Here is a 21,818-nt window from a genome sequence, read left to right as displayed (position 1 = left end):
CTACCTTTTTGTTATGTATTAGCGCCTTACCTGGTTGAAGCACTGAATGAGTTGGATTTGGTTTGGATTTGGTAGAAAAAGTTAGTACAAGAGCAGATAAGGTTAAAATTAGGGCAGGTTAGTTTGACTAGTACAAAGGAGAGTAGGCTGGTTTACATTGTTACTCATCAAAAGCAAGGGACACGTCTCTAAAATTTGCATAGATGCCTTGGAATCTAAAGTTCGGGATCTAGGAGGAAGTGTTTCTCCAAGTCTTTAATTGGATGTGTCATATTTTGTGCAGAGATGAAACTCAATGGAGTCTTTCATGGTTTAAATTCCTTTTCTCAAATCGGGATAAGCTGATATGTTTTTATTGCTAAACATTTAAGAATTAAACAGTTGAAAGATGTAACTATTTTAATATTATACTTTGAGGCATGAAAAGTCTTTATATACAAACTTTCCCAGATTTACTTTCCAGCTTAAGGTTCATGGTTTAGTTTTGGTCCAAGAAAACCAGATGCTTTCGTGAGGACAGCTTCCTTACTTGAAGGCCATGAAAATCACAAAATGTCTGTTTGTTTTTCTTTTAAATTGAGAGAAAATACTTAAGACAGTTTTAGGAGGGGGTATAAGAATGTTGGGAAGTAACTTTCTCAATGATAATTCACATTCCTGGCTCTTATGATATTAGTTGAAGTTGCATAGCATTAATCTTGAGTAAAAAATTTGAGATATGTACACATTCTTTAAAAAGGATTTGCTTAGGAAATATGCCATCCAATTATATATGTAAGAATTTGGTCACATTTAAAACATCTCTTGTTATTTAATTATAATTATTCAAGACATACTAGTGAAAATGTAACAATTACTGTGATTTTAAATATACTTAGCAATTTACTGACTGGAGCTACAAAATGAAAAATGTGTTGAACACAGATGAGAGGAAAAAACTAAAGAAAAGCAGAATTTAATTTTTTTCTTAGCTAAATATGTGAACACTTGATCCATGTAACCTTTATATTAGATGCTTTATGTGTACCCTTTTGTTAAGCTATGGATTTTTATCTCTATAAAATGTAGTAACTATAAAAATAAGAGGAAGTTGGTGGTTCTGGAAAACTGGATGCACAAGATGTTATATAACCAACTGGTTTCCAACCTTCAAATCAGACACTAGTCAAGGAAATAATAATGACCTTAGCCAGTGGGAAAAACATCAAGCCAGATTTCTCCCAGCTGTGTTTCTCCCCTCTGTGGCCTTCAGTAACTTTAATGGAAGTTTAGTGTGTTTAGGGATAAAGATGGCCAGAAGAATCAAAATTATTAAACCAAAAAGGTCAGTCTTCAAATTAAGGCTTGGACGAGGTTCACTGCAAGAAAAAGTGTGTCCTTTCCAACATCCCTTTGCTACAAGCAATATGGCTGACCAGCCACAACTCAGATGGGATTGATGTCACATGTTATCCTGCCAAGGGAGTAAAGAAAAAACAGTTGCTGGCTTTGGACTGCACAAGTCAAGTGTTAGTGTTTTCTTAGCATTAGTTTTGATTTCCAATTTACGCATGTGATGACTGTAAGAGATAGGTATAATCCTCTGAGGAGACAGGTCCCTGGATATAAGTCCATATAAACAGAAGACCAAGAAATTTTGACAAAACTGTTGCTCTCTCATGAACACACAAACACAAAGCTGACATTGTCTTTGAAGCTCCTGTTTGAGCCATATCAAACCCTTTTAGTCATCCAGTAGTAGCACTGGGCCTTCGATTATAGAAAATAAGGGATTTCTCTTCTTTTTCCAGATTATAAAGGTTTCTTCCTAGATCCACTTTCCATTTCATTGTAAAATGATCAGCAAAAATCTTTTGAAAGATTTTAAAAGTAAATGATAGTATGAGTTACCTTAAACATTTGGGTCCGACTAGTCTGACATAATTCTTCCTTTTTTTCTTTTCTTTTAATGACCAAAGGTGTTCCAACAATGGTTTCCTTTTAAACAGAATGTACTGTATGAAGTTCTAGTAATACATTAAGGGGAAAGCTATTTAACCTCAACTACAAGATTAAAATAAAACCTGCTAATTCCTCCCTTTATTTATCTCTTCATTCAGTCTTTCATATCCAAGAAAATATTCTGGAATTAAGACATAAGTAAAAACATATAATGTCTCAATTCTTGAGTGACAAGGGGATGTAGGACACAGGGATTATGAGTGCCACAGTAAGAGTGACTCGGAGTTATACTTTTTAATGCTCATTAGCATTTCAGCACCTTGAAACTCTGATGTTAAACAAAGCAAAATAAGCCTTAATATTGTTTAATCCAGAACTACTTCAGATAATTCACACATATCATCACCTTTACATATGTTTCTAATTCCCAAAGAACTTGGCAAGTTGAAGTCACCAGTGACTCACAATTGAATGTGGTTTAATAAACACAGATTGGAGCACCAGAATCCACATATTAAGAACATGGATACATGGTTTTGTGCATTTTTCCCTAGCATGATGACTAGGATGGGAACTCAAAATATTTCTTGAAATGAATAAATGTAGTTTATTATTTATTATTTCCAGATGCTATATAGATTGCATTACTTTCTAAAATGAAAACACTACTGTCTTCTTCACCATTTCTTCTAAGTTTATGGAAGGATAGTGTCCTTTTTCTTCTGTAAAATCAAGTATGGGAAGTTAGGAAAAGAGAAGATAGTGGTAACAAATGTGTCTGATGAAATATGAGAGATCTAACAAGTATGTCAACAAATACAAAATGTAACACACATTACGAAGGCATTGCTTTATTATCTTTGTCTCTGCCCAGAGTCAGATTCAACTCCTGGATGTTTCTATTTTCTAGCACTCAGTACATATCTTTCTTCACAAGTTGATCAGCATTAAAGTAGGCGAGTTCTTAAAAATACTTTGACGTTGAGAAAATCTGTGGTGTTGAAAATAAATAACAAATCAGATAAGAACCCCTGGAGGGTAAATCTTATGGACACAAGAGCTTAGCTCTGTGACTTTGGTCAGAGGTAGCAACCCAAGATACCCAAGATATGACTGAAGTGATCACGGGGAGATATTTGGCCACATACACATACACACACAAAATCCAACAAATAAATAAATTGTGCTATAGATTTTATAGTGCTCCGCATATCATTTGTAAGTTCTTTATGGTATTAAAATGGATGGTGGAAAATGGACTGCTGAGATGATGCATGGTAACAATCCAGGGCATTTATGAAGTGGACTGTCTTGTATCATATAAGCATATCTCCATGACATGTTACAACACATGAAAATTTATTAGGGAGAAAGCATTTGAAACATCAATATAAAATGCTCCCTGAATCTAAAATGCTGGCAATTTCTGCTTCAAGGGAACTCATTTCTTGTCCTTTTGAATCCAGTAATTTTTGAACAATTTCAATTAGAAATCCAAATTTTGGTTGTATAAATCTGACCAGAAAAAAAGGAAAATACAAAGTGAAAAATATTACCACTCTGTTAGAATTGGTTGCCAATAAAATATCATTTAGGAGCTGGTGTCATTTGGATTGATTTAACTTGTACCATTCACGAAGATCAACTGCGTTGCTATCTTAGTGAGTTTTCTTCTTTATACTGATGAACAGAAGCTGCAGATATACTGAGTCAGGGCCAAACTGCAGCGAGGGTAGAGCTGTTATTATTTGTAAAATTCTCAGGTAAGGCAACAAATTACATTTTCCTTTTTTCATTCTTAAAGTCTTCCTTTTTGGATTGTGAACTTGCTCCATCCATCGGTAAATTTATAGCATCTTCCTTGATTGAGGTTGGATCAGGATAAACAGACCTTTGAGTAAATGCTGATATGGCAAGAGAAAAGAGAAAAATAAAAGGAGATGAATATTGTCTCCAGACTGATCATAAAGTTTTAAATTGTTGTTTTTGATAGCTTTCCATGAACTTTACATAGACTAAAGGCCTTTAATGTAGGAATAAAATATTTCCCGTATTTAAGAAATACATTCATATAACTATTTTTTTTGAAGAGTACCTGAGAGTGAGAGAGTGTGAGGTTAACATCTAATTACACAAAGTTCACAGGAAACATGAGAGAGAGAAATCTCATGGGAGCCTGCCTGCCTTCCTTCCTTCCTTCCTTCCTTCCTTCCTTCCTTCCTTCCTTCCTCCCTCCCTCCCTCCCTCCCTCCCTTCCTTTCTTCCTTCTTTCCTTCCTTCCTTCCTCTCTCCCTCCTCCCTCTTTCTTTCTTTCTTTCTTTCTTTCTTTCTTTCTTTCTTTCTTTCTTTCTTTCTTTCTTTCTTTTTTTCCTTCACAATTCTATTCATTAAACACGAAAGGAAACCAAGACAAGATCGGGAATCTAAATTTACCCTTTACCTACCCACCTCTATTCTCTTCTGAACTGAATGCTTATATACAGTTGTATATAAGTTGCATATATCTGTGTAAATATTCCTGCCCAACTTCCTTATTTTAAGTTGACTTATTGAATCACTATGAATTAAAAACCTACAAAGTTATTCATAATTGAGTTTCAGGGGCACAATAATTGAGCACCAACTCCTTCACCAGTACCCCCTTCCCTCCACCAGTGTCCCCAGTTTCCCTCTTGTCTCCCAGTCTCCCTCACTAGCAGACACTTTTTTCTCTTTTTTTCCCCCTTTTAGGCCCTGTGGTTAAAAACACTATTCCTGATATGGTATCCTGCATATCACTGTACCTTTTTACAGAAGTTGTCTCTCCAGAGAGACAACTTCCTTCTGTCCTCATTGTAGGGGTCCCTTCCCTGAATCATTCCCACCTCCCTCCACAGTGGCAAGCATCCTACTAAGGATCAGTTCTCCTTCATGCTTAGTTTCTTATCTCCGATGACTACCCAACTCATCTTCATTTTGGGAAAGATATCGAGTTCTTCACTTACAGTGAGGTTACATCCCAATAAAACCATCATAAAAAAAAGATACTGTAATTCTAAAATGTATCTCACATACTGAACCCACCAAATATCCCTGCTCAGTCTAGCCCTTCTTGTTTGTTTTTAAAATTTGTCTTTTTGGTCACACCCAGCAGTGCTCAAGGGCTATTCCAGCTCAGTTCTATGCTCTAAGCTTGCTGTGGTTAGGCTCAGGGGATTCCTCCCGCAGGTGAAGCTAGCACTCCAGCCCTGTGAGCAAGCTGCTTCCCGATGCCTTGCATCGCCCACCTTAAATGGTCTCAGGACACTTTCATTAGTTTACTATTAGGGAGAATCATCTAACACAAAGTGTATTTTAAAGAAAGAGTTAAGTATCTCATCGAACTTTTATTGAATGCTGTATAGAAAGTGAAAGTGTCTAGAATATCTCTGATATGGGTTGACTGGAGACTGTTAATGCCCCCATAGGGATAGAGTACGATAAATGTGAGAAAGAGGGAGAGGGAAAGGCAGTGAGAGTGAGTGAGAGAGAGAGACAGACAGATAGACACACAGACAGACAGACACACACACAGAGAGAGACAGAGAGAGAGAGAGGCAGAGAGACACAGAGAGAGAAAGAGAGACAGAGAGAATGGGAGAGAGACAGAGACACAGAGAGACAGAGAGACAGAGGCACACAGAGAGGGAGAGAGACAGATTTCTTGAGGGACAGATTCCATTATTTCCATCTACCTGACTTATTATTTTTTTGGGGGGGTCACATCCAGCGATGCACAGGGGTTACTCCTGGCTTTGCACTCAGGAATTACTCCTGGCGGTGCTCGGGGGACCATATTGGATGCTGGGAATCGAACCCAGGTCGACTGCCTGCAAGGCACACGCCCTACCTGCTTTGCTATAGCTCCAGTCCCCACTACCTGACTTCTTAAGCCTTTGTGATTTCTTTCTTTCTTTCCTTCTGGTTCACGGAAGGGTGGGTCTGATGATCTTACTTCCCAAAGTCTTTAGTGATTTTGCCTCACTGCCATCACCCTGACCTAGGTGTGCATTTTCTCTCTTCCTTTTTTCATTTGCTCCCTTTGTGAGGTTTGCTCAGATAAAATGGCAAACGGGACCAAATCACAACTGGCTGATGAGACAGTGACATTCCCAGGATCAGATCATCCTGTCCCCAGTGTGGAAGACAGGACTTATGGCCCACCTGGCGACAGGAAGTCACAGGCCTCACTCCATGCTTCCTCGCATCCATGCCCTACAGATAACAGGCCAGACCAAGGACACTGGTTCCACTGGCGTTTGTTCCCTTCTCCCCTTTTCGCCCAAGACAACTTAAAAAGCCACTTAGTCCCTCCTGGGGTGTGGCTCTCCTCACCCGAGGTTCATAGAGTCTGTCCGGGAGCACACCCCAATAAACTTCTACTTCCTTCACTTTACTTATCTCTGTTTTCGTCTATGTCAGCTGGGGTCAAAGATCTATCAACCTTCTCCACCCAGAATTTTATTTTTTAAAAGGAAAATCATATTATGCCACTCTCCTGCACAGCTATCTCACCTTCCATCTCATCAATGGCCACCTGGTGAATTGAAGAATAAAATCCAAGTATCTATTAGATTAATAATTATTAATGGCTGAAAAGCCATCATTGGAACCTCATTCATTCATGCACTCTCATTCACGCACTCATGCACTCACTCTCTCACTCACATACTCAATGCACTCATGCACTGACTCACTCACTCACTCATGTGCTCACGCACTCACACTCTCACACACTCATGTGCTCATGCACTCACACACTCACTCACACTCATGCAGTCATGCACTCACATTATTCCACCTCTCTGTTACACCACCATCTCTTTCTTCTCTTGGAGCCTTTGTGCTTATTTATTCATTGTATCAGAACTTTCCCACCGATTTCTTTATTTGGTGGGGATGGGAGGCATGGGGGGACACACCCAACAGCACTCCAGGCCTCCTCCTGGCTCTGCACTCAGAGATCATACCTGGCAGGGACTGGGGGACCATATGTGGTGCAGGTGATCAAACTCGAGTTGGTTGAGTGCAGCGCAAGCACACGCTACTCACCGTATTATCTCTCCAGCCCCATTACCACCCAATTTAAACTCAGTTGGTTCTTGTTCTGTCCAGCTCAGTGGGACCCTCGTCAGAAAGCCATCTCCTCATTACCACTCAGAGCAGTGCCGTGACAGCTACCTTTTCGGTCTCATTTATGACTGCATCTTCCAGAACCAGAGCCTTGTGAATAACACATTAAATATTGCTTAAAAATGTAAAGACACATAAGGGTTTTTTTTTTCCCTTTTGAGAGATTGGCAATTGGTGGTTTTCTAGTGACTTGCTAGAGAGCATCTGGAGAGCACTTTGACAAATTATAATAATGAGTCAAGTATTTAAAAAGTAACTGGCATCTAGCTGGTCATGGAAAAAAACTGCAAAAAATGTTTCTCTATCTCTCCTCTTTCTCTCTCTCTCACACACACAACCAAAATCAAATACAATAAAGCTGTAAAATAGAGACAGAAAACCTGCACTTTCATGTAATAAACACAACCTTTAATGGACAAGACACTATTTTCTTAACCTTATCAGTACTTGCAATGTTTTTATTGCTATGGATCTTTGGCATTTTGTTCTACAAATATGAGAAAGGCTACATATAAGTAAGATTTAGTTAGTTGGATGGATCCTGAAACACAACTTTGAAGTGAAAAGAGTGGACTATTATTTGGGGTGATAAATTATTTAATATTCAAGAAACTTAAACTCTCACCAAAGGCAACACCTCAAAACACAGTTTATGAATACATTTTCCTCCTCTCCCTAGCAATGCAAACTAAGGTAAGGTAGTGAATGAAATAAAGTTCTTTTTAGCCAATTTTACTGATTTGCTTTTCTAAAACCATTAGGTTCAATTAATATGTAAGATTTACTTCCAACTCCTATAATAACCCCCATATCACATTTTCCCATAAAAAATAATAGTTCTCTTCTGATGCTCATCTATCTACCCACCTTTCCATCAACTACCTACCTTCATAAACACTGCAATGGTTTTATAACTGAATTCTGAATCTTCATTTTATTTTAGAAGTTAAAATACTTCATTTTAGAAGTTAGTTTAGAGACATTAACTGCACAAATATTAACTATTTTAATCTCAGGGGTCTTGAGAATTCAAACAGTCATTAGATGACTACAGAGCTCACTCAAATCCTGTCCAGTTCTGGCCCCAGCAGTCAAGGCCCTGTGTTGGACGGGTGCTCTTTAGCATAAAAGGGGCTATACATGAGACTAGTAGTCAGTCAATACTTACAAAAGTCAAAACAAGAGTCTCAAAAGCTGGCATTATGAGTTTCTCTTACTAAGCCCCCACTGTCTACAGGCTTAAGGTAATGGAATCCAAGTCTTCTAAAAGAGTGTCCTGAATCACGGCCATAACTTCCAGCCAGCCAGGATAAATTTGGTAGTAATCATGGCTCTAAATAATGGATTTCTGTGTTCTTATTTCCAATGGTAATATAAACTTACAATTTATACATTTCTTTCCTTCTTCCTGGCAGAAGGAATCTACCTTTTCTTGAATTGACCTGAACTACACAAAGCTGACATAAATTACTACTGAAAATAAACTTTCATTAATGTGGGTTCATTTTCAGAGACCACAAATTATGCAGTATTTTCCAATTTCCTTTGTTTTTTTCCATGGTCAGTGATTTGATGCTTTAGTTTGATCACAGCTTGACAGGGTACCCAAGTCAGCAGAATGAATGCCTTGGTACCTACAGCTTGGACAAAAGGACCTCATCTCAGTGAAAACTCAAACTTGAGTAAGAAGGAGCTTACTGCGCAGCTCGGGGACTCGGGGTCTGACGACAACTACAGTTATCTACTCAAAACTTCACACGGTTCTAAACTGCTCTAAACCCTTAACCTCAATGTTCAGGTTTCATTCAGAATTTAATAAGAAAATGAAACACTTGCTAGGGAGACATAGCTCTATGGGTTTTCTTAGTTTGGCCCTTCATTTTTATAAGAATCCATTGTAGCCAGCATTTACACCCACCTATCAAGTAATACCAGAGAATGACAGTAGACACCTGGCTGGGCCCTCCCAATCCCACAATCCTCATTCCCAGAGTCTACCACAATGAACTCTTTTAGCTTTATTTTCTACACTTCAATTTTCATAAGGCAAAAAAAAAAGCTTGAAAAATTGCTATTTTATAACATCATTTTTAAACTATGCACAGTCCAGTCTTCATGCTATCCTTCCAACACAGTCCCATTTGAATTTCTAGTTACATCCTGATGTTTATAGTAATATCTCTATAAATATGTGTCACCAAAATAAATGACAATGTTTCTATTCTTATTTATATTTTCCTCTGCTGTTATTGACTCATGTTATTTCTGTCTTATATGTTGTTTGCTCCTTTCCTATGGCCATCCTCAATTATTTCTCAAAGCTCAAGTGGACCTGCTTTGTCTCCATTAGCAGTTGTTTTCTAAGTGTTTGACTATATAAGAGAAGTTTGAGATTTGGAGGGTTTTGTTGTGGTGGTGGTGGTTGTTGTTGTTATCTAAAAATCTGCCCAGTGGAAATTTGTTTCCTTTCAATATGACAGAATTGAAAAATAGAAGCTAGATTAAAACAGTTCAATCTAGCAAGCAGCTAGAAAAGTGAATAAAAACAAGATCCATACAGGGTATATCTTCACAAAATTCCCTGACATTAAAAAGATCTGAAAAGCTCCTAAGGCCAGAAGTGGGTGGGAGGAGAAAGTATACTGATAGTGGAGATTATGTCAAAGGAGAAAGAGTCAAAATAAATCATGGGACTGGAGAAATAGCTCAAAGTGCTGCAACACATTTGGTTGACATGCTGAGACCCCAGGAATGATTCGCTAGTATTACTCCTTGTGGATCACCTGGCCCAAGTAATGCCATATAGTGCATTACTTGATGGATCCAAGTAATGCACGGTACTGCACATGTATCCAGTCCAAGTTTCACCAGAAATGGCCTTTAAATGCCCTGAGCACTGTTCGGGAGAATTTCCCCATTCAAATTTTAAAAAGCATGAGCTTTTTCAATAGCATCTGAATCTTGGAAGACAACAGTGCAATGGCTTTAGAAGAACAATAGCTGAAGAGATTCTTAATCAATTTCTGGGAACATCTTAGCCAGTGGAAGAAAGTCTTAATCAGTTTCTGGGAATTCTTAATCAGTTTCCTTCATTCCCTCATTCCAAGACTCTCCTTATCAGGAACTGTCCCTCTTGAACTGATTTTCTAAACATGTCTTTCCTCTTGGATTCTTCCATTCTTTTTCATCCATTTTCTACGTGTGATTTTTCTCAGCATTGCTTCCATCTTTCTAGTTCATATTTAAAATTTTTATTTCTCTGAGCCCATGTCCCCCTTTAATATCATCTTGTTCTTAGTTTTGTTGTTGTTTTGATTTTGGGGTCAAAGTCAAACCCAGCAGTGTTCAGGGCTTACTCCAGGCTCTGCTCTTAGAGATCACTCCGGGAGGGGTGTGGGAGACTATATGTGGTGTCAGGAATTAAACCTGAGTTGGCTACATATAAAGCTAGTATATTATTCACTGATATATCCACTGCACTAGCTCTCCAGCCCCTTTATCATCATCATCATCATCATCATCATCATCATCGTTATTTTAATGAATGTAACACTTGTTCTGTATCTCTGAAGACATTAATGATACTCTAAAAGACATCTGTTCAAGACTGGAGAAATAGTACAGCAGATAGAGCACTAGCCTTGCACACAGTCAACACTAGTTCAATCCTTGGCATCCCATAAACTGCTCCGTGGACCACCAGGAGTAATTCCTGAGCACAGAGACAGGAGTATCCCCTGAGCATTGCCTTTTAATATATTTTAATATCTTCTTCTTTTAAGAAGGCACTTCCCCGTATAGAGCCTTCCAGTAGAGCCTCATAAAAGACAGGATGGCAACATTAAGGATTAGTAGAATGAAGACTTTGTGCTTTTATTATAGTGTTGTTTATCTCGAGGCTCTAAAATGCTTCAATATATGGGTTACTATGACATGCCTTGTCCTACCTTCCTCCTTCCTGTTTTTGTACACCAAAGAGACTTGAATAATTTTTACATTGATTAGTATAAAACACTAAAATGCTGTGCTATCATATTGTAAGGAACCCTAACTGAGACTTGATCCAAACTGAAAGCCACAGTCAGATTGGAATAGCAGAGGGTTTATGTAGATTTATAAAATCACCTGTTCAATAGGCTAAGTATAGGAAAGAGAAAATGCTTAACTTTTGGAATATATTAATCATGATATATTGAAAACCAAATCATTTATAAGAAACCTATAAATATTTATTCAGTGAATCCATGAATATAAAGCAGCAAAAGTGAGAGTTAAAAATTTTGGAATTGACCTACTTCTTTGGGTCTTATTTTGATATTTTATTTCATAGCAATCTAGCCTTTTTCCAAATGACAAAGCTGTCAAATTGAATATGTCTGATATATCCTTCATAAATTAAAGAGTTAAATAAATGATTATATAACATTTTGGTCTCAATATTTGAATAAAGGTGATATTAGAAAAGCAAAAAAAATGCAACATATAGCAATTCTGTATTAACGGTGTATTTACTATGTGGTAATTACTATGTAGCATGTTGAGGAAAAAGTGGTGAACAAAGACAAGCTGCTCCTATCATAATTGAGTTTAAGATAAAGAGTAGAATTAAGAAGCAAAACTCAACTAGCTCTATAATTATCCTGAGAGAACAATTTTAAAGAATAATTGTAGTACAGTAAGGGCTTCGCAAGAGAAACCAGTTAAAATTATAAATCCTAAAGGGTTCTTTAAGAAAATTACTTAAAGTTGAAACTTGAAGAAAAAGTATAGTAGGAATGGGGAAGAAGGTACATCTGGACAGGGTATTCTTGGTCAACAGACTCCCACTCTGTTGATGCTGATGACATTTGATCAATAGTTACAGTGAAGACAAAGAATGAAATCCAGTAGTAATTTTAGTATCCTTATTTGAACAACATTAGGTACTTGTGAATAGTTCTGTGCAAAATCATTTCTACCTTTTGATGATTTTACCTTTCTTAGAATAGTATTTAAATTCCTTCACCCAGTCATCCATATTGGTGATCTCCACACTAAAATTAGATTTTTATTTTGGTTGATTAATTCAGTTTTTTTCTGACAAATCCCAAACCTAGTCATGAAAGGATCCCATGTATATTTTCATGTTTCCATATTTCATAGTGAAAAATATTTCTAGTTTATATGGTGAATGTGACTACCATGTATTGGGCCTTACACTTTAACCTTTCTATGAGTTGCATTTTCTTAAATTTTAAAATCCAATTTCAACCACAGTACAAAGCTTCATTACTTACAATTCAAGAGTGAAAACTGTGGACTAGACAGGAAGCGGCTGTGACCCTGACAAGTGGGTGAGTGATCTAACCCACGAGTAAGAGAACTTTCAGTAAAGCTTCTATCAACCTGAAAGAGAGAACATGGCATTTTAGGAACGCTTATAAAATGTAAGAATCAGGCTTCTTTAAGTGTATTAAAGATCAAATTCAACATATAAGTCACATCATAACACTGTAGCACTGTCGTCCTGTTGTTCATTGATTTGTTCGAGTGGGCACCAGCAACATCTCCATTCATCCCTGTTGTGTGCTAGTGTAGCCTAATGTTATCTGCTCACTCCAGGAATACTAAATGAGACTTGTTACTGTTTTGCGCATATCAAATACCCACGGGAAGCTTGCCAGGCTCTGCCATGCAGAAGGGATACTCTCAATAGCTTGCCGGGCTCTCTGAGAGGGATGGCAAAAACATTTGCAAGGTAAACGCCCTACCCGCTATGCTATCACTCCAGACCAAGTCACATCATATTACAATTTAATGTCATTATGTAATGCTTGCTAAAAAAATATGTTGGGGCCAGAGAGATTGTACGGGGGTGGAATTTGATCTTGCTGCCTCATAAGATCTCCTGAGAACCACGAGGAGTGATTCCAGAACACAAAACCATTCAGGAATAAGCTCTGGCATTACCAGGTATAGCCCTAAAACCAAACTGCCACCCCTCCTCTCTCCCTCTCCCTCTCTCTCTTTCCCTCTCTCTCTCTCTCTCTCTCTCTCTCTCTCTCTCTCTCTCACACACACACACACAAGTGTGTGTTTAAAGCATGAAAAAAAAATGAAGGGAATCACCTATGGCTATAATAATGTGACATATTTCTGTCTAGTCATTTTAAAACTTGTGAATAAGATTTATAAACACTGTTATAAAATTCTGTATTCTTCATTTATTTAGATTAACACTATAAACATTTTCAAAGTTGTTATATTATCCTAACCTTTAATTTTGTGTTACTCATATATTTTCTAGAATTACACAATGTTTAACTCAGTTACTACTTTCAGTCTGCAGTTTCCCATGTTTTAAGCTTATAAATAGCACCATGAGAAATATTTTTAAATATAATGATCTTTTCCATATTTAGAACTATTCCTTATCATAAATTCTTAGGAAGAACTACTAGGTCAATAAAGACAATTTGGTGGTTAAAATACTAGCTAGAATTTAACTAGATTGCTCTCCATAATCATTATAACTAATCCTATTAGTCATCTAACAATATTTAATACACAAAAATAAACAGAGAAAAGGCCTTTCTCTCATAAATGATATAAATGCCCTTCTCTTTAAATTTAAGCTAAAAATGGGTATAATAACTTCAAATGACTTTATTTATAGATTAAAAAATAGGAGTTTTAACACATTCCCATGGTAAATTTCCCATGGTAGGTTCCCATGGTAAGAGCCTGGTTCGATTTCTTCGCCCCTCTCAGAGAGCTTGCAAGCTACCGAGAGTACCCTGCCCTCATGGCAAAGCCTGGCAAGCTATCCACGACATATTCAATATGCCAAACACAGTAACAAAAAGTCTCAAAATGGAGACGTTATTGGGCCCGCTCGAGCAAATCGATGAACAACAGGAGGACAGTGACAGTGATACTTTTTTTTCTTTCACTCATTTATTCAACAGTAATTTATTGTGCACCTACTATGAGCTAATCAAAGAACACATAAAACCCAGTGTTGGGGCTGGAGATATGAGAACACAGTGTTTCGGGCAAATGCTTTACATGTACCATGGCTGTTTAACTCCTGGAAGCTCATGGTCCCCAAGCATAACTGAACACATAGGGAGAACCCTGAGCACCAAAAGGAATGGTTGTAGCGATCCTTGCATAACACAGGGGTAGCCCCTGGCATTCCAGAGCCTGAGCAACCATGTATCATCCAGCAGCCCGGCTGGCTGATTATCACCAGAAGTTCCCCTGAGCAGTGTTTTGAAGTCCCTCTACAAAGCTGAAAACAGAAGAATATAATATGGGCTTGAAGAAGACAGAACCATTAAACAATGATATGAAAATAATATAATAAAAATATGGTAGCTATAATAAGAACTAGAAAATAAAATACTACATGTAGACCTGAGGTCTTAAATCCCTCTGGGAGATAGCCTTGAAGCAATGATGGAAAACTAAGTAAGAATTGAAAAATCAACCAGACAAAAATTTATGGATTGATGGGCAGAGGGGGTTTAAATGGGAATCATTTAAAGGAAATTTTTTTTTGCAGGAATTAAAATTTGAAGGATTTATGTCCTAAGTTTCTGGGAAGGTCATGAAGTGAGAACAAGTCCCGTTTGGAGTACTGCAGGAAAGTGCCATGGCATAGGCACTCTGAGTCTTGAGGAAAGGTGACAATAAAGGCCAGGTTACAGGATCGAGTTTCAGAATTTTATTTTTCTTTTAATGGCCTGGAGTTAGAGTTCAGTGGGAAGGGCGTTGGCCTTGCAAGTGGCCTACCTGGATTGGATTCCCAGTATCCTATATTGTCTCCAGGGTTCACTAGGAGTGATCCCCGAGTGCAGAGCCACGAGTAAGCCCTGAGCATTGCCAGGTGGCACTCAACAACTTTAAAAAAGAAAGTTTTTTTGTTTCTTTTAAGTACAATCAGAAGGCAATCAAAGGTTTAAACAAAGATAAGATATGCTTTAATTTTTATTCTTCAAACATTTACTCTAGTGCATATGTAAAGAAAAGATCAGAGGGCTACACGTATTGAAATGGGAATGCTAGTTAAAAGACTGTAATTGAGGCTAACAAGAAAAGAAGAGATCAAGAATGTAATCCAATATCTTAGTTAAGACAGCTGTGAGTTGTATAACTGGAACCCAAGCACAAAAATTTGTAAGTCTACAACTGTACCTCATGGTGTTTCACTAATAAAAATTTAAGGAAAAATATATATATTTGTGATAAAAAAAAAGCCCCCACATACAGTAATGCCTCATATAACATGATTACTGATGAAGTTTTAATCTCTGAGCACTAAATGCTATTTATCACATATGTATATATGCAAATATGACATGCCAAATAAAAAAGTTCATAAAAGGTAAACTTATTCTGAATGACTATCATGGACATAATTCTCAGATAGTTCAAGATCATTAGGTTTCCATGTACAAACACGGAGTTTAAGCGTATTTAAGATGAAGATCCTGGGGTGTTTAACCAAGTGATTTTGGTTTTCACTAATTATGGGCATTTCAAAAGAAACTGCAAGTCAGGTACAGGACTCTCTCTGGAAAGAAAAGGATATGCATTAGGTTTTAAGTACATTCTCAGGGGTAGAATGTTGCAGTGACAGCAAGCACGAAGGTCCCTGTTCAGCCACAAAGGCCCCAAAGGGTGCTAAGGCAAAAGGGAATTCTGCTGGTTCTAGATCGCAGGAAGTGGGACTCAGAACTATACCTCAGAATCTGTGCCAATGGGGGGCCCCTCGCCCCAAAGGTAGGCAGGTGGTGGGGGGCATAACTGCCAGTTAATTTCCCCTTTCATAGTGCATTCTATTTTCCTGTTCGATTTCTGTCTTGATTAGGTTTAGGTGGCTAACAGTATTGGTCAAGTCTTCTCTATATCGATTTTTTTTCACTTTGTTCTATCAATTATCATGAAAGGAATGCTTAAATATCTAATTATAATTATGAACTTTTCCTATTTTTTTCTGATAGTTCTATCACCTTTTGCTTCATATATTTCATACTATGTTTTACAGGTACATGTAATTTGGAACTGTTTTCTTTCCATTTAAAATTATTGAATTTCTTATACATATTTCCTTTTATTATGTATAGAAAACACATTTTAACTCAAATATGTCTCTAAGTCCCAACATTTTATAATTCATCTAAAGTCTGTCAGACTATTTCCCATTATTAGAAATGTAACTCACTGTCACTGTCACTGTCCTCCCGTTGTTCATCGATTTGCTCGAGTGGGCCCAGTAATGTCTCCATTGTGAGACTTGTTGTTACTGTGTTTGGCATATCGAATACATCACGGATAGCTTGCCAGGCATTGCCGTGAGGGTCGAGTAGCTTGCCGGGCTCTCCAAGAGGGGTGGAGGAATTGAACCCGGTTTGGTTGGTTGGCCTCATGCAAGGCAAACACCCTACCCGCTGTACTATCGCTCCAGCCCTAGAAATACAGGGATCCTCCCAGAAGGGGAGATGCATGTCGAAAGTAGACTATGGACTGAACATGTTTGCCACTCAATGACTCTTTTGCAGACCACAACACCCAAAACGAGAGAGAGAACACAGGCAATTGCCCTGCCACAGAGGCAGAGGGGGATGGGGAGATGGGGGTGGGGGGGATATTATCCATGGTGGTGGAAATTGGGCACTGGTGGAGGGATGGGTATCTGATCATTGTATAATCAAAACCCAAGCACAAAAAATAGTAAATCTACAACTGTACCTCATGGTGTTTCACTAATTAAAAAAAAAATTACCAGGAATCAAAAGTATATAAACAAAGTGTCAAATGATGATATAGTCATGAAGAAAACAAAGGCAAAATTATTATTGAAATGACTGAGGTACATGTTCAGGTAATTTTTGTTTCATTAAATTTTTTTAAAAAACAAAAAAAAAATACAAGAAATCTCACCCGGTCCAGACACGGTCAGGATTGACAGATTGATAGCTCTTTCTCTATTCCATGGGTGGTGGTGCATGGCTGTTCTTAGTTGGTGGAGCAATTTGTTTGGTTAACTCCGATAATGAATGAGAAATGTAGCTAGTGAAATAAATGCTAAAAGATCACCCATCCTAAAATATTCCATAGTCCCTTTAAAGAATCAACAAAAGAATATTTTTAAAAATCCTTCATGTTCAATAAATCTATATTGTTATGTAACTACATTTTGCAAGGTGACTGGAAGATGAGGTTTTTTCTAATTCTAACTTTTCTATAATAAATAATTTAGTATTAAAAACTGCTAATTTTAAAAGAAAGATTTTTGCAATGTTAGCATATTAACTTTTACTTTTCACCAATTCTTACATTGTTAGCACAACTTTTTTCTTTTTCTTTTGAGGAGTGGGATAGCCTAGCAGTGCTCAGGACTTCCTCCTAACTGTGCTCAGGGATCACTTCTGGAGCGCTCAGGTGACCTAAAGGGGTGCTGAGGATCAAATCTGGGTCAGCTTTAAGGTAAGCACCTTACCTGCTATCTCTGCAGCCCATTATGCAATTTACTTTTATTGCTGTCTTAAGTTGTAACAAGTCCGTTAACTAGAATTCCCTGCAAAAATTCCACTGGGTAAAGAAGAGACTTGCATTTTCTAATATTTTCCCTGGTTTTTCTTCCACTTCTCTTTCATAACCCACACTATAATTAGTTTCTTAAAAGCTGTTCCAACCTGACTAAATCTCTGCTAAACTGATCTCTAATGATTAATATTTAATGACGCCTACCAAGTATTTTTCTCTCAGGAGTGCTATAAGTCCAAAGTATGCAAGACAAATGATACATTTAATTTTTGAAAATTTTAATTTGTCTAACCCTTTCCCTGGAGAGAAGGAAAAAAATCACTTTTCTGTTTCTGAATCTGTGATAGAAATGTTTTCTTGAATTCATCTTTAGCCTAACAACTTACCACCATATCTCTTGTCTAATCTTAATTCCAAATACTTCATTGGTGCTTGAAAAAAGCTTAACCTCTTCAACAGATAACTATTCTTTGCAAGATATATATATGGTCAAATAGTTTCCTTAAAGTCTAACTTCCATAGCTTGATCTGTAAAGGCTATTATTTTAGCTATTAACCTCCCCCAAAGGGCAAGACTTATTTTTCCTCTTTCCATTGCACCATTGCACAACTGAACACATTTCCATTTACACAAAGAAACTCAATGGTGCTTATACATAATCATTATAGACCAAAGTGCACAAATGAGATTATATTCTGTTCTAAATTTGGGAAATAGGAGATGGCCACTTTCACAATCCCCAACACCTTTGTGCAAAAGTTCGAAGGTAATGTGTCAGATCATCTCTAAATTCTCTTGGCACTACATTTTATTGTTCGAACTGACGAGCATCTCTCAAAAAAACTCTATTTCTAAGTCACTATCTTTACCACATGAAATAAAAGTGTACATACTACTAGTATAAGTCCAAAGCTACCCTCATTCACAAATGAACAAACTCATAAAAACTTTGTTCCTAATGAAAACATTTGGTTTAAACCCAACTGATATTCTACTGTATAAAAATGCCATAACCCTAACAACTCACTAATAGTTTATCTTGTTTGTTTTTTTTAAATACCTAATTCAGACTTGGTGCTACATTATTTGAATCCACGTTCAGAAATCACATCTACTCACAGTAGATGAAAAAAAAAAAAACAACTGTCATTGGGCAGGAGAAATAGCACAAAGGTGTAGAGTGCCTTGGATCAGGCTTCAGGCTGACACAAATTTAATCTGTGGTACCACTTCTGGTCCCTCAAGCACTTCCAGGAGTGTTCCCCACGTACAGTCAGCTGGGTGTGATGTGCTTTCTCTCCAAAAAAAAAAAAAAGCATAAGTAATGATATTTAGAAAGATGTGATACTGATTTCAGATGCTAGATAGAGAGCCTGGGAGAGGGTCCCAAGGGCAAGAGCACAGGCTTTGCAATGGGGAAGGTCTGGGCTTATGCTCCAGCACTACGAGGTTCCCTGAGCACCAATTGTAGTGCCCACAAGCAAAGTGACAGAAATAGCCTCTGAGTACCATTAAAAAAAAGGAAGGGAGCTGAAGAAAAAAATAGTAAAGAGGGAGAAAGAGAGAGAAAAGAAACAGAAAGAATGAAAAAGAAAGAAAGGAGGAAAGAAAGGAAGAAAAGAGGAAAGAAGGGAGGAAGGGAGGAAGGGAGGGAGGGAGGGAGGAAGGGAGGGAGGGAGGGAGGAAGGAAGGAAGGAAGGAAGGAAGGAAGGAAGGAAGGAAGGAAGGAAGGAAGGAAGGAAGGAAAACAAATGCCTAAAATGGGGGAGAAAAGAAAAACAGTGCCTGCCATAGAGGCAGGCTGAAGGACTGAAGGGAAACTTGGGACACTGGTGAAGGGACTGGTTTGGAACATTCTAGGCCTGAAACTCAATGACTCAATGTAAAAACGTAAGTCTCACACACACACACACACACACACACACACACACACACACACACACACACACGACAGAGATGCAAACATTTTAAAGATGCTGCCTCATTGTCAATGCAAAGTCTCTTAAAGTGAGTATTATTTAAAACGTGATTATATGATTTCTATACAATGCTAATGAAAAACTAATAATATATTCCCCTCTCTTCTCCCTTTCCCTCCCTTCCCCTCCTCTCCCTTCCTCTCATCTTGTCTCTCCAACCTCTATGTTTTTCTCTCTCTCCAACCCATTTTCTTTCTTAATGCTCTTGTTGGGTCCATTATTCTTTGTTTGGTTTTGGTGGTTGCTTAAGAGTCACACCCAGCCATCCTCAGGCCTGGCTATTATTGCTCCTAGCTCTGAGCTCAGGGTTCGTTCATTTGGCAACCTTTTGTTTAACTTCCAAAGAGCAACTCAAAATCTACTAGTTAAGTTTTACAGCTGGTTAGTACTTTATCATCTCGAAATAAACAGCCCTTCAGGGCTGGAGAGATGGAAGAAAAGCTAAGGCACTTGCCTTCCCTGATTTGATCCCACGCTAAATCATTCATAAAGCATCTCTAGGAGTGGGCCCCAAGCTCAGAGCAGAGTCTGTGGAACTGCTGGGTGTGGCCCAAATCTGACTTTCTCTCCACATACACCAATAAAACCAATTTCTGTCAGATATGAGTATGGCTCTAGTGTCTGTATGGCTTTGTACATATAATCTAAGCAGAGCTGACAATGTATTTTAACTTTTATTAGCAATTCACAGACTGAAAAACACTAATCACCAGTCTAATGTGTTTCATAGGCTCAGTGTGTGCTCTAGGTCAACGATGAAATCGTGTTTGCCCTTAAAATTCAAACAATACTGTAGAACTGCACATCCCAAGTTTCATCATTCAATTAGAGTTATGCAATTTCCTATTAAGTCATTTTATTATTAGCCTTGCAACTTAATCTCTATACAGCAGAAGCCTAAAGAATGGTGGTTTAGATGGGAGAGGTAGTACAGGTGTGAAGGCATTTGCCTTGTATGCAGCTGGCCCCAGTCAAGATCCCTGTCACTGCATTTCTTATCTAGAGCACTTCTGAGAATCAACCCTGAGTGCAAAGTCGGGAGTAAGCCCTAAGCACTGCCACTAGTGAATGTTCTACCCTTTTCCCTCAATAAAAATAAAAAGAATGGTAAATGATTTCTGGCTTAGGAAACCATATTAATATAGCAGGTGTTGTATGATTTTTCATCCGAGCATGGAGAGAAGTGGTTGTAAATGAGATGACTACGGTATTATAAGTAAATCTAAAATTTCCCCTTGGTTGTTATTCTTATTCGCAAACATTATTTGTAAAGCTGGTTGCCAGAATAACACACTAGTCACATAGCTTAATGGAAATTAAAGAAAATTCTCTATAATCTTGAATTGTACAAGTTATGCATAGCATGCTTTAGCAGACTATTTATTGAAGATCCAAGATATGGACAGAAATGGCTGATCTAAGAGAGAAATTGTTAACATCCAGTATTTCTATCACAGAATATAAACAACCCATGGAGAGGTTCAAGATAGGGAAAACAGCTTCCAGGACTAACACATGTGCTTACAATATACACATGCTTACAATGAACAAATGTGGCATCACTGGGCTTTGACAAACTCTAATTTATAAACCATGCTGAAAACCATTATCAACACACCCTCAACTAATTCATCATATCCTGTAAAACAGCCACCTATTTTAAAGGAAGGGGCAAGTTCTTCAACTAGAAGCAGAAAATCATGATTTTCCTTCCAGGAAAGTGGATGAGAACAAAGAATGCTTTCTCTGATTTTACTTTTGCAAAAGTCTGAGCTAATTAAAGCCACATATTTAGTATGAGAGCAGAATAAAAGAGGCAGGTAGCAAATAGTGCTCTCTTAGATAAAAACTATGTGTCTTTGTGATTACAGAATAGTGGGGCCATGTTGCTGACTGACTTTTGAACACACTATTGTGTGAAACAACTGGGACAGCAAAGAAGATAGTCTGACATGCACAGAAATCCACAGATGAAAGAAAGGCCATGAAATGCTTCTGTTGTCTACATGAAGATGGAGAAAGGTTGTGTCAGATTTTGAACTGCACTATGAATCTTGCATCAGGCTTTGTCCAGTGACTTGGTAATCTTGGTAAAATGCTACATTGTGACCTCAACAATTGTAGACAATGATCCTGCTGAAAATTTTCAAAGGTTTCTAGAAATCTGATCATTTTTGTCCTGGTGATTGTTAGGAGAATAAAGGCAGGAAATG

General features: G+C 37.8%; 1 protein-coding gene across 1 annotated transcript in view; it reads right to left on the bottom strand.

The window, feature by feature from the left end:
* Positions 1–2,797: 2,797 nt before the first annotated feature.
* CEP128 (centrosomal protein 128) overlaps positions 2,798–21,818 on the bottom strand; it is a 512,196-nt gene continuing 493,175 nt past the window's right edge. The window contains exons 25-26 of the mRNA XM_056134021.1: positions 12,369–12,477; positions 2,798–3,845 (exon numbers count right to left, since the gene is read on the bottom strand). Coding sequence (XP_055989996.1) covers positions 3,718–3,845; positions 12,369–12,477 — 237 coding nt within the window. The 3' untranslated portion in view covers positions 2,798–3,717. The remainder of the gene's footprint in view (positions 3,846–12,368; positions 12,478–21,818) is intronic.

The sequence above is a fragment of the Sorex fumeus genome, unplaced genomic scaffold (assembly GCF_029834395.1).
Source record: "Sorex fumeus unplaced genomic scaffold, SorFum_2.1 ptg000098l, whole genome shotgun sequence".
NCBI lineage: Eukaryota > Metazoa > Chordata > Mammalia > Eulipotyphla > Soricidae > Sorex > Sorex fumeus.
Note: the sequence above shows the minus strand (reverse complement) of the source record. Positions and strands in the feature narration are given on the sequence as shown.